Source organism: Argopecten irradians, chromosome 2 (genome assembly GCF_041381155.1).
Source record: "Argopecten irradians isolate NY chromosome 2, Ai_NY, whole genome shotgun sequence".
NCBI classification, from domain to species: Eukaryota; Metazoa; Mollusca; class Bivalvia; order Pectinida; family Pectinidae; genus Argopecten; species Argopecten irradians.
In genome coordinates this window covers 63,528,228-63,543,500 of record NC_091135.1, presented here as the reverse complement: position 1 = coordinate 63,543,500, position 15,273 = coordinate 63,528,228, and the positions used below count along the sequence as shown (strand labels likewise).

The 15,273-nt window shown below is 35.3% G+C and overlaps 1 protein-coding gene across 1 annotated transcript; it reads left to right on the top strand.

Moving 5' to 3' along the window:
* Positions 1 to 2,035: 2,035 nt before the first annotated feature.
* Positions 2,036 to 14,585, top strand: LOC138316207 (protein-L-histidine N-pros-methyltransferase-like). The gene is given in 7 exon segments (XM_069257788.1): positions 2,036 to 2,278; positions 6,455 to 6,469; positions 6,472 to 6,647; positions 9,233 to 9,333; positions 10,440 to 10,548; positions 10,997 to 11,178; positions 11,861 to 14,585. Coding segments are annotated over 7 exon segments (969 nt in total). The 5' UTR covers positions 2,036 to 2,107; the 3' UTR covers positions 12,076 to 14,585.
* The last annotated feature ends 688 nt before the right edge of the window (positions 14,586 to 15,273 follow it).

Here is a 15,273-nt window from a genome sequence, read left to right as displayed (position 1 = left end):
TGTTGATAGTGTCAGTTTAAGCCGTTTATGCCTTTTGTTTCATTTTCGCTTAATTAAAGTGTGACTATCTGTGATAATTTCTACCTCACATGCCCTCCTACAAGTTCACGTGTACTCGGTAAAATATGGGTTATATATGTTACTTGTGTAATTACCAACTAATAAAATAATTTATCTCCGAGATTGCCGAGACAATGTCGTCGGTGCGTGTATCATTAGACCGCCTTTGATGTCGTAATTAAATAATCAGTCGATAAATGTATTAAGGTAGCTCCATACTTTTGGGAAAACCCATGTCATTTTTTTCTAACAGGTCTTATTTTCTTGCATTTTTCATGTAGATTTCAAATCTATAAAGATAAATGGGTGTTCTCGAACTACTTTTTGAGATATTTGAGCTTGAAATATACCATCCCTGCAAATTTGCTGACCGAAAATAGAAAAATTCATAAAATTATGTTTTCTGTAATATTAGGGTGAATGTAGTCTCGATCCTGTTGATTTTTTGTCCTAATTTTCTTACGATAGAACAATATACAAAACTATTTTTTTTTACAAATGCTAACTAATTTTTGTTATTTCCCAGGACCGTTTCTATACGTAATTATCATGTTTTGCCATATTTTCTCCAGTAAAAAATCAATGAATAGGCCAAAAAGGAAATGAAAATCCATGTCAATTTCACAATATTTGTATATGATATGCCCAAGGTAATATGTTTTTCAAATATCATATAAAAACACGAGGTCCTCGATCAAAATTTCACAATTTTGTAAGCTTGAAGTTTGTAACTCGCAACCCTACCCCCATTTCATCCAGTGCTAAGATGGGTTATAATTGATTATTTTTTGAAAATCATGCCGCCAAAAAACATTCCATATCAGATCATACGTTTTTGTGATATTATATCTGGTTTATGTCTGTTTGTTTTTTTGATTTTCTCCAAATTGTGTGTTTAGGAAATCCGTATGCGATTTTTTGAGAATTCCGGAATTTCGGTCGGGCCGGGTCCCCTCTTATGATTTATAGCGACGAACGGCACTTCCGGTGTTTAAGAATCCATTCCCATTTACGACAGGGACTGCAAAAACCTCAGAGATAGCATATAATTTTCACTTCACTGCTTTTATTTGATTTGTTTAATGATTTTAAACATTCAACATTATATGTAGACAATTTTCACCTATTGGAAAAATATCCAAGTGTGATGTCGTGGCGTATCGGAAACCATTCTGGAATTCAAAAGAACCTCCGCAACTTCCGGTATAGCGTCATATGAATTGGCGCGATTTTCAAAAGTATGGACCTACCTTAATCTTTTTCGTTTTTATTCTTTAAAGTTCAATATTCATGAAAACAATGTTCATTACTCCCATCAATGTTGCTTCATTACCGGCGTGCATTTCTTCTGATTAGTATAGCGAGCGAATAAAACCTTCACGTGTACAGTAATTAAAAAGGCAAAACAAGTAACATTTATAATTTCTGGGCAAAACATTTGACGTGGAAAAATGTGACGATGTGATAACTAATGGTCTGTTTAAATAAGAACATGAAACATCTCACTAAAGCTAGAAATGTTCTATTAGGTGAGAGATTTTAAGTACATTACATGGATATGCATTTATTCAGCTCCAAGAATTGCCAAAAGAAAAAACCCCAAAACCCTAAAAAAAACCCATTATATATAATGTATAATAATATTAGAGATAGTACAAGTCATCTGGATATGTTCAGTATGCTCTGGTAAGTTTTTTTATTTACAGCAATTGGCGTTTAAATAAAATTATCATCAGAGATTTAGATAGTATACAGAAAAGACACACTTATATAATATCCTTATATACATGTACAGATATATAGACAGTAAATGCTGGTATGCGAACACCTCTGTATAAAGATCACTTTATCAATAAGCCCATATTTATGGTCTCAAACGATCTCATCACAATTCAACCCGTGTATATTATAGTGCTTTTGTTTTACTCGGTGCATATGGGTTTCATCATCATACAAAGGGCAGTAACTCGTACACGAATATTAACGGAAGTGCTCGCTACCCTGTATTGAAACGTACACGAATTAAACTGTCTATAAACACACGTGGATGGTGGGACTAATCGGTGTCCTGTGTATCCTCCATGTGTGTTTCTCAGCGATCTCTGGAATGGCAGGCGACGGATATCCCCAGACCAGAATGTTCCGCAGCCCCATGCTGAGAGCGGTGTACAACCGGCTCCAAGATGATCAGAAACACCAGAATGACAGGCACGAATATGTAAGTGGTTGTTTGTGTGTTCAATATAGAATGGAAATTGTCGTGAATTTATGTCAATCGACAAACATTAATTACAAATGAATTGAGTTAAATAGTTTTCCAACATTAGAATAAAACCCATCTACCATTGTTTCATCCCATTTATAATTATTTCAATTTTCAAGTGGTGAAGGGGAAGCAACTCTATTAAAGTTACATTTAAAACTGGTGAATGTTCTCATTAGACAGGTCATTCGGTAAACAAAATGGTGGTCTCTCTAGAAAAGGGATATTTTATGTAGGTAACTAATAGATGGTCCTTTTTGACAGGTTTTACAATAAATAATAACCTAAATCAGGTAACAATAGCCCTAAATGGTGTGAGCAATGAACAGGCACTAGCCAACCTATAACTTAGATTTTCTATAGCCCACAGGGACCTGGCACAATTTTTTTTAAACTAACAGTATACATATATACATATTATAGTATCAAGGGTATGAACTCGGCGGTCGAGGAAAACGGATCTATTTGTTTAAAACCGTGATTATTTTAATAAATAGGTTCTATACAACATTGACGGAAATAATTTATCTTTCCATTGAGTACAAAATTGGCCAAGTATTGACAAAGTTATGGCTTGATGAATCGGGAAATTTACGAAAAATATGCTAGGTAAACATTTCCCTGTCCGGTCGAAATGTCGTCTCGGCTCTAATGGGTACCTCAAAAACCAAGCCATAATCACAAAATCTACGCTTGTGGTGGTAAACAGTACCCATAACTGTGTTCATCCGCGATCTCCTTTGGAGGTGTTATGACCCGTACTTTGTAGAAACTACATTAAAACATTGTGTAGCTCACTTACTTTAACCGTCACCGCCATGTTCATTTGTTCTTCGGAACGCTTCTCGAGTTTACCCACAAGCACAACATTACATAATTTGCATATTATAATATATGTAGTCACTCCCGATATGTAAAATCGCGAAGCGTTCCGAGAAAAAAATGAACATGGCGGTGACGGTTAAAGTAAGTGAGCTACACGATGTTTTAATGTAGTTTCTACAAAGTACAGGTCATGACACCTTCAAAGGAGATTGTGGATGAACACAGTTATGGGTACTGTTTACCACCACAAGCGTAGATTTTGTGATTTTGGCTTTAACAGGTAATGTTGTAGATCTGTTGGTGGTCATCTTTAACAGGTAATGTTGTAGATCTGTTGGTGGTCAACTTTAACAGGTTATTTTGTAGATCTGTTGGTGGTCATCTTTAACAGGTAATGTTGTAGATCTGTTGGTGGTCATCTTTAACAGGTTATTTTGTAGATCTGTTGGTGGTCATCTTTAACAGGTAATGTTGTAGATCTGTTGGTGGTCATCTTTAACAGGTAATGTTGTAGATCTGTTGGTGGTCATCTTTAACAGGTTATTTTGTAGATCTGTTGGTGGTCATCTTTAACAGGTTATGTTGTAGATCTGTTGGTGGTCATCTTTAACAGGTTATTTTGTAGATCTGTTGGTGGTCATCTTTAACAGGTAATGTTGTAGATCTGTTGGTGGTCATCTTTAACAGGTAATGTTGTAGATCTGTTGGTGGTCAACTTTAACAGGTTATTTTGTAGATCTGTTGGTGGTCATCTTTAACAGGTAATGTTGTAGATCTGTTGGTGGTCATCTTTAACAGGTTATTTTGTAGATCTGTTGGTGGTCATCTTTAACAGGTAATGTTGTAGATCTGTTGGTGGTCATCTTTAACAGGTAATGTTGTAGATCTGTTGGTGGTCATCTTTAACAGGTTATTTTGTAGATCTGTTGGTGGTCATCTTTAACAGGTTATTTTGTAGATCTGTTGGTGGTCATCTTTAACAGGTAATGTTGTAGATCTGTTGGTGGTCATCTTTAACAGGTAATGTTGTAGATCTGTTGGTGGTCATCTTTAACAGGTTATTTTGTAGATCTGTTGGTGGTCATCTTTAACAGGTAATGTTGTAGATCTGTTGGTGGTCATCTTTAACAGGTTATTTTGTAGATCTGTTGGTGGTCATCTTTAACAGGTAATGTTGTAGATCTGTTGGTGGTCATCTTTAACAGGTAATGTTGTAGATCTGTTGGTGGTCATCTTTAACAGGTTATTTTGTAGATCTGTTGGTGGTCATCTTTAACAGGTAATGTTGTAGATCTGTTGGTGGTCATCTTTAACAGGTAATGTTGTATATCTGTTTGTGGTCATCTTTAACAGGTAATACAATAGATCATTTGATATCTCTAGGAATAAAAACAGATTCATTGATGGTTTCTTTTGGGAGGTGATTCAGAGACCATTTATTGATCTCTTAAGACTAAGGTAATACAGAGATGGGTGGTCTCTACAAGAAGGCAATATGCTAGTATATCATTTAGTAGTAATCTTAGTCAGGTAATGTAGATAATTTGGTCTCTATAAGCAGGTAAATAATACAGTAGCTCATTTGGTGGGTGGCCTCCTTTGGCAGGTAATAAGGTAGATAATATTGTTGTCTCCCTTGGCAGGTAATCTGTATAATTAGCCCACCATCATCAGATGGTGGGCTATTCAAATCACCCTGCGTCCATGGTCCGTCGTCCGCCGTCCGTCCTTAAACAATGCTTGTTATCACTATTTCTTAAAAACTGCTGCAGGGATTTTGTTCAAACTTCACATGGAGGGTCCCCTTGGTCCATATTTGTGCCATACAGATTTTGAGGCTGATCGGAAAAACAAGATGGCCGCCAGGCAGCCATCTTTGATTTTGGCAGTTGAAGTTTGTTATCGATATTTCTTGAGAACTACTGAAGGGATTTTGTATAAACTTCACATGGAGGGTCCCCTTGGTCCATATTTGTGCCATACAGATTTTGAGGCTGATCGGAAAAACAAGATGGCCGCCAGGCAGCCATCTTTGATTTTGGCAGTTGAAGTTTGTTATCGATATTTCTTGAGAACTACTTAAGGGATTTTGTTCAAACTTCACATGGAGGTTACCCTTGGTTCCTTGTTGTGCCATACAGATTTTGAGGCTGATCGGAAAAACAAGATGGCCGCCAGGCAGCCATCTTTGATTTTGGCAGTTGAAGTTTGTTATCGATATTTCTTGAGAACTACTGAAGGGATTTTGTTCAAACTTCACATGGAGGTTACCCATGGTCCCTATTTGTGCCATACAGATTTTGAGGCTATTAGGAAAAAAAAGATGGCCGCCAGGCGGCCATCTTGGATTTTGATAGTTAAGGTTTGATATTCCCATTTCTCAAAAAGTGCTGAAGGGATCTTTCTCAAATTTAATATGTAGGTTCCCCTATGGCCCTTGTTGTGCATATTGCATTTTTGGACCAATCGGTGAACAAGATGGCCGCCAGGCCGCCATCTTGAATTTCGATAGTTAAAGTTTGTTATGGCTATTTCTCAGATAGCACTGAAGGGATCTGTCTCAAATTCCATATGTATGTTCCCCTAGGGACCTAGTTGTGCATATTGCAATTTGGGACCGATCGGTTAACAAGATGGCCGCCAGGCAGCCATCTTGGATTTTGATATTCAAAGTTTGTTATCGCTATTTCTCAGAAAGTACTGAAGGGATCTGTCTCAAAATTCATATGTAGGTTCCCCTAGGGCCCTAGTTGTGCATATTGTGATTTGGGACCGATCGGTCAACAAAATTGCTGCCAGGCAGCCATCTTGGATTTTTATATTCAAAGTTTGTTATCGCTATTTCTCAGAAAGTATTGAATGGATCTTTCTCAAATTTCACATGTAGGTTCCCCTAGGGCCCTAGTTGTGCATATTGTGATTTGGGACCGATTGATCAACAAGATGGCCGCCAAGGAGTCATCTTGGATTTTGATAGTTGAAGTTTGTTACCGCTATTTCTCAAAAGGTACTGAAGCGATCTGTCTCAAATTTTATATGTAGTATGTTTGAAAAAGTTGAAAAAGTAGAGAAAAGATCCATCTTTCCTTTGTCAGATATAGATCATTCTTTGGTGGGCGCCAAGATCCCTCTGGGATCTCTTGTTATGAAAAGTGAACAGTGTTTTAGAAAATGTACAGTGTAGTTTTGACTGGGTACATCCGGATAGTCCCATTAATGAATCTGAATTGCATTGTATAATTTGTCTTACAGTACTAACAATAACTGATTAACCAAACATGTATAATGGAGTTAAGTTTGTTCCAGTGGTACTCTATAAACACACAACATTGTTACCAGAAAACTTGTGTGGGAAAGTGATAGAATTTCACCAGGATGAAGAGACAGACATTTTCCTGAATACTTGTTACGAGAAAGCTGATTGGATATTCACCCAGATAGGCCACTCCCTATCCAAGTCACTGCTGACCTGGTTCATGACTGGGACTTCTGTAAATGGGTAGGTGATACTACAAGGTGATATTGCTCATCTTTCCATATGGTTTTAGTTAGAATGACCACTGCCTTAAGACAATTTTCACTCATACCCACACTGTCTTGATTAGCTGCAATATTGTACCTCCAAAGACTTTTAGACAGATAATGATGTCGTCTTTAGAGCTACAATTGGTGCCTATTACTGCTAATGGAGCAAAGTAATAGTTATGCAAACCATTATTAGAACGTTTGCATGCATTTTATCTTATTTGTTTTATATCGTTTACCTACTAGACAATAAAAATTAAACCGTATAAAATATCAAATTCTCAGCTAGACATTATTTTGTTACACATACATATGAAGGCCTTTCTGAAGAGAATTTTTACCGGAAGTCTTCAAATTATGAATTTGACGTCTTGCGAGCGGTACGGTAGATATTAAGAATGGTAGCTATGTTTGTTTAGGATAACAACATTATGTAAATGTTTGTATATGCGTAAATAAATCGGAAACCTACAACAAAGTATAGAAAATTGTGCCCGAGTGATTTTCGGAGGCGCTGCTCCACTACGACACATAGGGACCAATTCGTACCCGGCCGAAAGGTATAGTAGGCCGGGTACGTATATTCGTTCTATGTCTTGATGTCCTAATATGTAAGACAGATGATACAAAATGAATAAGTATGATGCCATCAGTATATGTGTGATTTAGGCCTACTTTGTAGGATTTGTTGGTGATGATATCTACATTTGTTGGTAAGATATCTACATCTCAAAACAGAACCCAATTTTCACATATTACATCATTCAATCTGGTGATGACGATGAGGGAGGGAGGATTCTGTTTTGGTAAACATCCATTTAAAGCATATAAGAAAAATAATAAAATGGGGATTTTTTCAAGAAGAAAGGGCTATATCAACAAGAAGCAAGGGCTATATCAGCAAGAAGAAGATTGGGATATAGCAACAAGAAGATTGGGATATCTCAACAAGAACATTGGGATATATCAACAAGAACATTGGGATATATCAACAAGAACATTGGGATATATCAACAAGAACATTGGGATATATCAACATGCACATTGGGATATATCAACAAATATCAACAAGAACATTGTGATATATCAACGAGAACATTGGGATATATCAACAAGAACATTGGGATATATCAACAAGAACATTGGGATATATCAACATGAACATTGGGATATATCAACATGAACATTGGGATATCTCAACAAGAACATTGTGATTTATCAACAAGAACATTGGGATATCTAAACAAGAACATTGGGATATCTCAACAAGAACATTGGGATATCTCAACAAGAACATTGGGATATCTCAACAAGAACATTGGGATATATCAACAACACCATTGGGATATCTCAACAAGAACATTGTGATATATCAACAAGAACATTGGGATATCTCAACAAGAACATTGGGATATCTCAACAAGAATCATTGATATCTCAACAAGAACATTGTGATATATCAACAACAACATTGGGATATCTCAACAAGAACATTGTGATTTATCAACAAGAACATTGGGATATCTAAACAAGAACATTGGGATATCTCAACAAGAACATTGGGATATCTAAACAAGAACATTGGGATATCTCAACGAGAACATTGTGATATATCAACAAGAACATTGGGATATCTAAACAAGAATATTGGGATATCTCAACAAGAACATTGGGATATATCAACAAGAACATTGGGATATCTCAACAAGAACATTGGGATATATCAACAAGAACATTGGGATATCTCAACAAGAACATTGGGATATATCAACAAGAACATTGGGATATCTCAACAAGAACATTGGGATATCTAAACAAGAACATTGGGATATATCAACGAGAACATTGGGATATATCAACAAGAACATTGGGATTTCTAAACAAGAATATTGGGATATCTAAACAAGAATATTGGGATATATCAACAAGAATATTGGGATATCTAAACAAGAATATTGGGATATCTCAACAAGAACATTGCGATAGCTCAACAAGAATATTGGGATATCTAAACAAGATATCAACAAGAAGATAGGGATATCTAAACAAGAATATTGGGATATCTAAACAAGAATATTGGGATATCTCAACAAGAATATTGGGATATCTAAACAAGAATATTGGGATATCTAAACAAGAATATTGGGATATCTAAACAAGAATATTGGGATATCTCAACAAGAATATTGGGATATCTAAACAAGAATATTGGGATATCTAAACAAGAATATTGGGATATCTAAACAAGAATATTGGGATATCTAAACAAGAATATTGGGATATCTCAACAAGAATATTGGGATATCTAAACAAGAATATTGGGATATATCAACAAGAATATTGGGATATCTAAACAAGAACATTGCGATATCTCAACAAGATATCAACAAGAAGATAGGGATATAACAATCCTCTTGAAAGATTTTTTCTTATCAGCATTCAGCAAGCCTGATGGTGCCTTGCTGTCCAGCCTTAATCCTTCACTTTGTTACAGTGTATAGTTTTAGGATGATTGTTAGCTGTTTCATGTTTTCATTAATTGCATATTTTTATCAACAGGTTGTTACAGCGAGGTTCCATGTTTGTTTTCTCAGATTCTCATCTCCAACAACTGCTACAGATTGATGATTCTTACAGAGGCCAGAGCATGATAGACCTAGGTATGACACCCAGTATTTGACTTTGAAGATATATAAAATATACAAAATGTGTATAGAAATAGGAATAATGAATAAAACTGATGATTAATCTTTGTTAACCCAATTAAATGTACCAGATATCTACATCTTAAAACAGAACCCAATTAGATGTACAAGATATCTACATCTCAATACGGAACCCAATTAAATGTACAAGATATCTACATCGCAAAACAGAACCCAATTAAATGTACAAGATAACCTACATCACAAAACACCTAAAAATATACAAGATATCTACATCTAAAAACAGAACCCAATTAGATGTACAAGATATCTACATCTCAAAACGGAACCCGATGAAATATACAAGATATCTACATCGCAAAACAGAACCCAATTAGATGTACAAGATATCTACAATGCAAAACAGAACCCAATTAAATGTACAAGATATCTACATCTCAAAACAGAACCCAATGTACAAGATATCTACATCCCAAAACAGAACCCAATTAAATGTACAAGATATCCTACATCACAAAACAGAACCCAATGTACAAGATATCTACATCCCAAAACAGAACCCAATTAAATGTACAAGATATCCTACATCACAAAACACCTAAAAATATACAAGATATCTACATCTAAAAACAGAACCCAATTAGATGTACAAAATATCTACATCTCAAAACAGAACCCAATTAAATGTACAAGATATCTACATCTCAAAACAGAACCCAATGTACAAGATATCTACATCCCAAAACAGAACCCAATTAAATGTACAAGATATCCTACATCACAAAACACCTAAAAATATACAAGATATCTACATCTAAAAACAGAACCCAATTAAATGTACAAGATATCCTACATCACAAAACAGAACCAATTAAATGTACAAGATATCTACAACTCTTAAGTTTTGATACTGGCATGAAGACATGATCTATGGTGGTTATGCCAGAAAAAAAACCCTGTCTAATCTGTAAACAGATAGTACAAATATTCTTGTATTTTTGTACCATCGTTAGATACGGGTAACTGCAGTGACCCTAATCTGGTTCCCCTCTGTGAGTTACTCATGCTGGTGTTAACACTGACTTTTTGTGATGTTGTAGGAGCAGGGGATGGTATGGTAACAGATAAAATGGCCAAATATTTTGAAACAGTTTATGCAACAGAGGTTTCATCTATTATGCGATGGCGACTTCAAAGCAAAGGTTACACGTAAGTTGATTAAGCTCTTTTACAGACATACTCTCATTTACTTATCTTTAAATAAAGAAATAATTTTAATTAGTCCTTAACGTTGGCAATAAAACTCATTTGTATCTCCCTGTATGCTGAGCGCCAAGCAGGAGCAGAAACTACCACTTTTATAGACTTTAGTGTGTGTCGGCCAGGGGACAGAATCCAGAGCCTTCCTCACAGGGGCGAACGCTCAACTCAAGGCCAAAAGTGAGGCGGTGCCAAGGGAGGCATTAGGAAAGATAAAGTCAGTTAGGAAGAATAGAAAAGATAAGGTCCTAAATTTAGTCGCCTTTTACGACATGCAATAGGGGCAGCAGGTACAATTCTAACGCCCTACCTGCAGGGCTCTTGAAGAAGCTGAAGGGCTTGTACCATGACTCTTGTACCATGACATCTTTTTAATTGAACAATTCCTGGTTTTTAGATTACTTGAGATTGACCAATGGGGAGATGGTAGTAGGAAGTACGATTTGATTGGTTGTCTTAACTTGTTGGACAGATGTGACAAACCAGTCACAATTCTTCATACCATCAGAAAGTCCCTCACTCCGTCTGGACAAGCCATTGTAGCAGTAGTGTTACCATTCCTTCCCTATGTGGAGCAAGGTATTTATCTTTTCAGTTTTACAAATTTGTTTGGACAAAATGTTGTATCCATGTACAATTTTAAGGCATACACCTTCAAAATCATTTCACATTCAAAATCACGGCACATCCTTAAAGATGCTCCACCGCCGACACAGCATAATTGGTGTTTTATCGTGTATATATATGCCTAATTAAAGCAAAAAATAACATAAAATAATTTATTTCGCCTTTGGTGTATGCGCAATCAGTACTTCATTCCATATAGGATATAGTGCCATGGAATTTTTTCGGGATGCAATTAATTATTTTTCATATTTTTAACTTTAATCAAAATTTGAAGCTCAAACTTTTTAACAGTGGTAATGGTGTAAAGTAAGTAACTTTTGTAACTGAAGAAAAATACGAAATTGTCTCCTCCAGTTTTTGATAGTGAAAAAATACCATTTGTCAGCGGTGGAGCATCTTTAACTGACCAGAAAGTTAATACTAAGGATGTAAAACAAATTCAAAAAGAAGAAATCAATACAAAATGTAGTTCAGAGGCAAAGGTTACCTGATAAGGGTATCATACAGTACCATTTTCTGTACCAGTTATGAAAAAGTCAACCAAAAATACATATCCTTCATTATCGACAGTGTTGTAGCTGTAATCTACTTAAACTGAGCCAATCATCACTAGGTGTTCCTACTTTTTTGCCAGGTTCAGCTGACCACAAACCTACAGAAAACATCATGATACATGGACGAACATTTGAGGATCAGTGTAAATGTTTTATAGAGAGTGTGTTTAAGCCAGCTGGTTTTGAGGTGGTGAAATTCTCCAGACTTCCATACCTGTGTGAAGGAGATATGCATCAGTCATTTTACATGCTACAAGATGCTGTCTTTGTACTCAAACTAAAAGAGGAAGAATGAATCTTCTTGTTAAGACATTTTATTTACCATGATTCTTTCACAAAGGGGCCAGAAAATATCTGTTGTTGTTTTGTTTACAGTCAAAACAGGTTATTCAAAGTTGGGTGAACCATGATTACATGTGTATGTACAATGTACATGTTCATTGATCGATCCAAGTATTCAACTTGGTCAGAGTTAACGACTGTGCCATATGTGCATCGCAAAACTGTCATGTATGATGCTACAAAGTCTGGTTTGGTTTAAATATTAATTTATTTGAACATTTCTGGAGAGCAAATTTAGAAAAGAGTGTGTATGTTGTAATGTTTCAATGACAATTTTATTTGTAACTGTTGATTTCATTTATCAAGTCATAACAACAGTTGTATGCAAATATTTTTATCTATTTCCATATTTTATTAGAAATTATTAAGATGCTTTTTAATGGTGATTTGCTACTTTTTATTTTTTTTCTTATATTTGTCATTGAAACATGAAGCTAGATAAAATTGTGATTTGCAACTTTTAATTTATTTCATATATTTGTGGTTGAAAGGTGAAGCTAGATAATGCTGAGTTTATAATGTTATGGAAAGTTGTGAATACAAATGAGAAATGTAACAAGAGGCCCATGGGCCTTAACGGTCACCTGAGTTAGAATATATAATGAAACAAATAATGAAACAAATTGAAGACATATAAACACTATATGCTGGGCCTTGAAGTTGTTCAGTGATTTATAAATTTGACTTTTTAGACTATGAAGAGTATTTGCTTCCATCAAACCTGTGAACTTAGAGGTATTTTTTGAAATTTTAATCATTTTGACCCTGTTTGGTCCTGCCCCTCTGGTCCCCCAGGGGGTCATCGATTACGGATATGGATGTTAAAATGCTATATCTTAGGCTAATAATTCTAATCAAGTTTGACTAATTTCCTACGAAAATTGGGCAAATAATGTTCACAAATATGTTTTTCCTATATAAACTAAAGTAAACTTGACCCCTCCCCAGGGGGTAACATGAGACCCCAAGGTCATATAATTCACAATTTTTTTATAAAACACCTTAAGACCTTTCCATCTATAATTATTTGATTCTACTATATTCAGAATTTTAAAAGAATATTTTTGAAGTTTTAGCCTATTTGACCCCTTTTTAGCCCCGCCCCTCTGCCCCCAGGGGGGTCGGCCAGGACCAATGTGGATATGATATTAAAATGCTATCTCAGGCTAATAATTCTAACCAAGTTTGACTCGTTTCCAATGAAAATTGAGCAAAAAATGCTCATAAATGTGTTTTCCCATTATAAACTATAGTAAACTTGACCCCCTCCCCAGGGGGAAACGCGAGACCCCAGGGTCATATAATTCACAATTTTTGTAAAAGACCTTAAGACCTTTCTATTTATGAAAAGTATTTGATTCTACCATTTCCAGAATTTCAGAAGAAGATTTTTGAAGTTTTAGCCTATTTGACCTCACCCCTAAGGCCCCTGGGGGTCAGTCATAGAAAATTTGTTAATAGGATTAAATGGCCATCTCATACTGATAATTCTGACAACATTTGACTCATTTCCTATAACAAATGACCAAATAATGCACAAAAATGTGTTTTCCCAATATAAACTATAGTAAACTTAACCCCCTCCCCAGGGGGAAACTAGAGACCCCAGGGTCATATAATTCACAATTTTTGTAAAGGACCTTTCTATCTATGAAGAGTATTTGATTCTACCACATCTGTGAGTAGAGAAGAAGATTTTTGAAATTTTACTCAATTTTACCCCTTTTGGCCCCTCCCACAGCCCCCTGGGGGGTGGGGACCACATAATTCACAATTTTGATTGGCCTTATGCCTTAGAAGGTTTGTGCAAAATTTCATTGAAATTGCTTCAATTGAGATAGCATTTTAACATCATATCCACATTCGTCCTGGCCGACCCCCTGGGGGCAGAGGGGCGGGGCTAAAAAAGGGTCAAATAGGCTAAAACTTCAAAAATCTTCTAAAATTCTGGATATAGTACAATCAAATAATTATAGATAGAAAGGTCTTAAGGGGTTTTATAAAAATTGTGAATTATATGACCTTGGGGTCTCACGTTACCCCCTGGGGAGGGGTCAAGTTTACTTTAGTTTATATAGGAAAAACATATTTGTGAACATTATTTGCCCAATTTTCGTAGGAAATTAGTCAAACTTGATTAGAATTATTAGCCTAAGATATAGCATTTTAACATCCATATCCGTCCTTGATGATCCCCTGGGGGACCAGAGGGCCAATTAAAATTTCAAAAAATACCTCTAAGTTCACAGGTTTGATGGAAGCAAATACTCTTCATTGTCTAAAAAGTCAAATTCATAAATCACTGACCAACTTCAAGGCCCAGCATATAGTGTTTATATGTCTTTAAATATTTTCATTATTTGTTTCATTATACATTCTAACTCAGGTGACCGTTAAGGCCTATGGGCCTCTTGTTTATTACATGATTATGTGAGAAAAAAAATTAAAGAAATTAACATGAAATCTTGTTTCTTTATTATGTGGAAACATTGAAGAGGGCTTATATAAATTCTCGTACTTGTTTTCAAATTTTTATAGTATCAAGACATTTTGAAATGTACATATTTGGACTTTAGACCTATTGAACATTTCAATTTTAAAGAAAATTCCTTAAAATATTGAAATTCACCAACGCCTGTTAAATTTCTAGCCAGTAATTGTAAAGCTGAAAAACATTATGCTTGGTGCAACATGATAGAGTACGGAATCCAAATGTACAAGAATATTTTTCAAAAAGTTCAGCAATAAGAGAAACCATAACAAGATTAAAACATCAGATATTCCAATAAACAAAACACTTTGGTTCATCTAGGAAACTTAAATATAACTAATTCAACATATCAAACTTAATTAATGCTAGAGATCTCATGACCAACAAGCAAAAAAATCGTGGAATATATATCCCCGGCCTTTGTTAATCCAAGGCCCATAACTCTGCCAAATAGTTCTATTAACTATGTTACCAAGTTTCGAGAAAATCCGGTAATACTTGTGAGAGTTACTAATATTGATGGGCCGATGATCTAAATAAATAAAAACTTTGATAGTCAAATTTTTTTTTGAAGAAATTAAGAAGTTGTAAAATCAATTAATCAGAAGTTTTTTGAAAGTGGTCCTAAATCTTTAGATTTGTGTCAAGAAACTTTTGTTT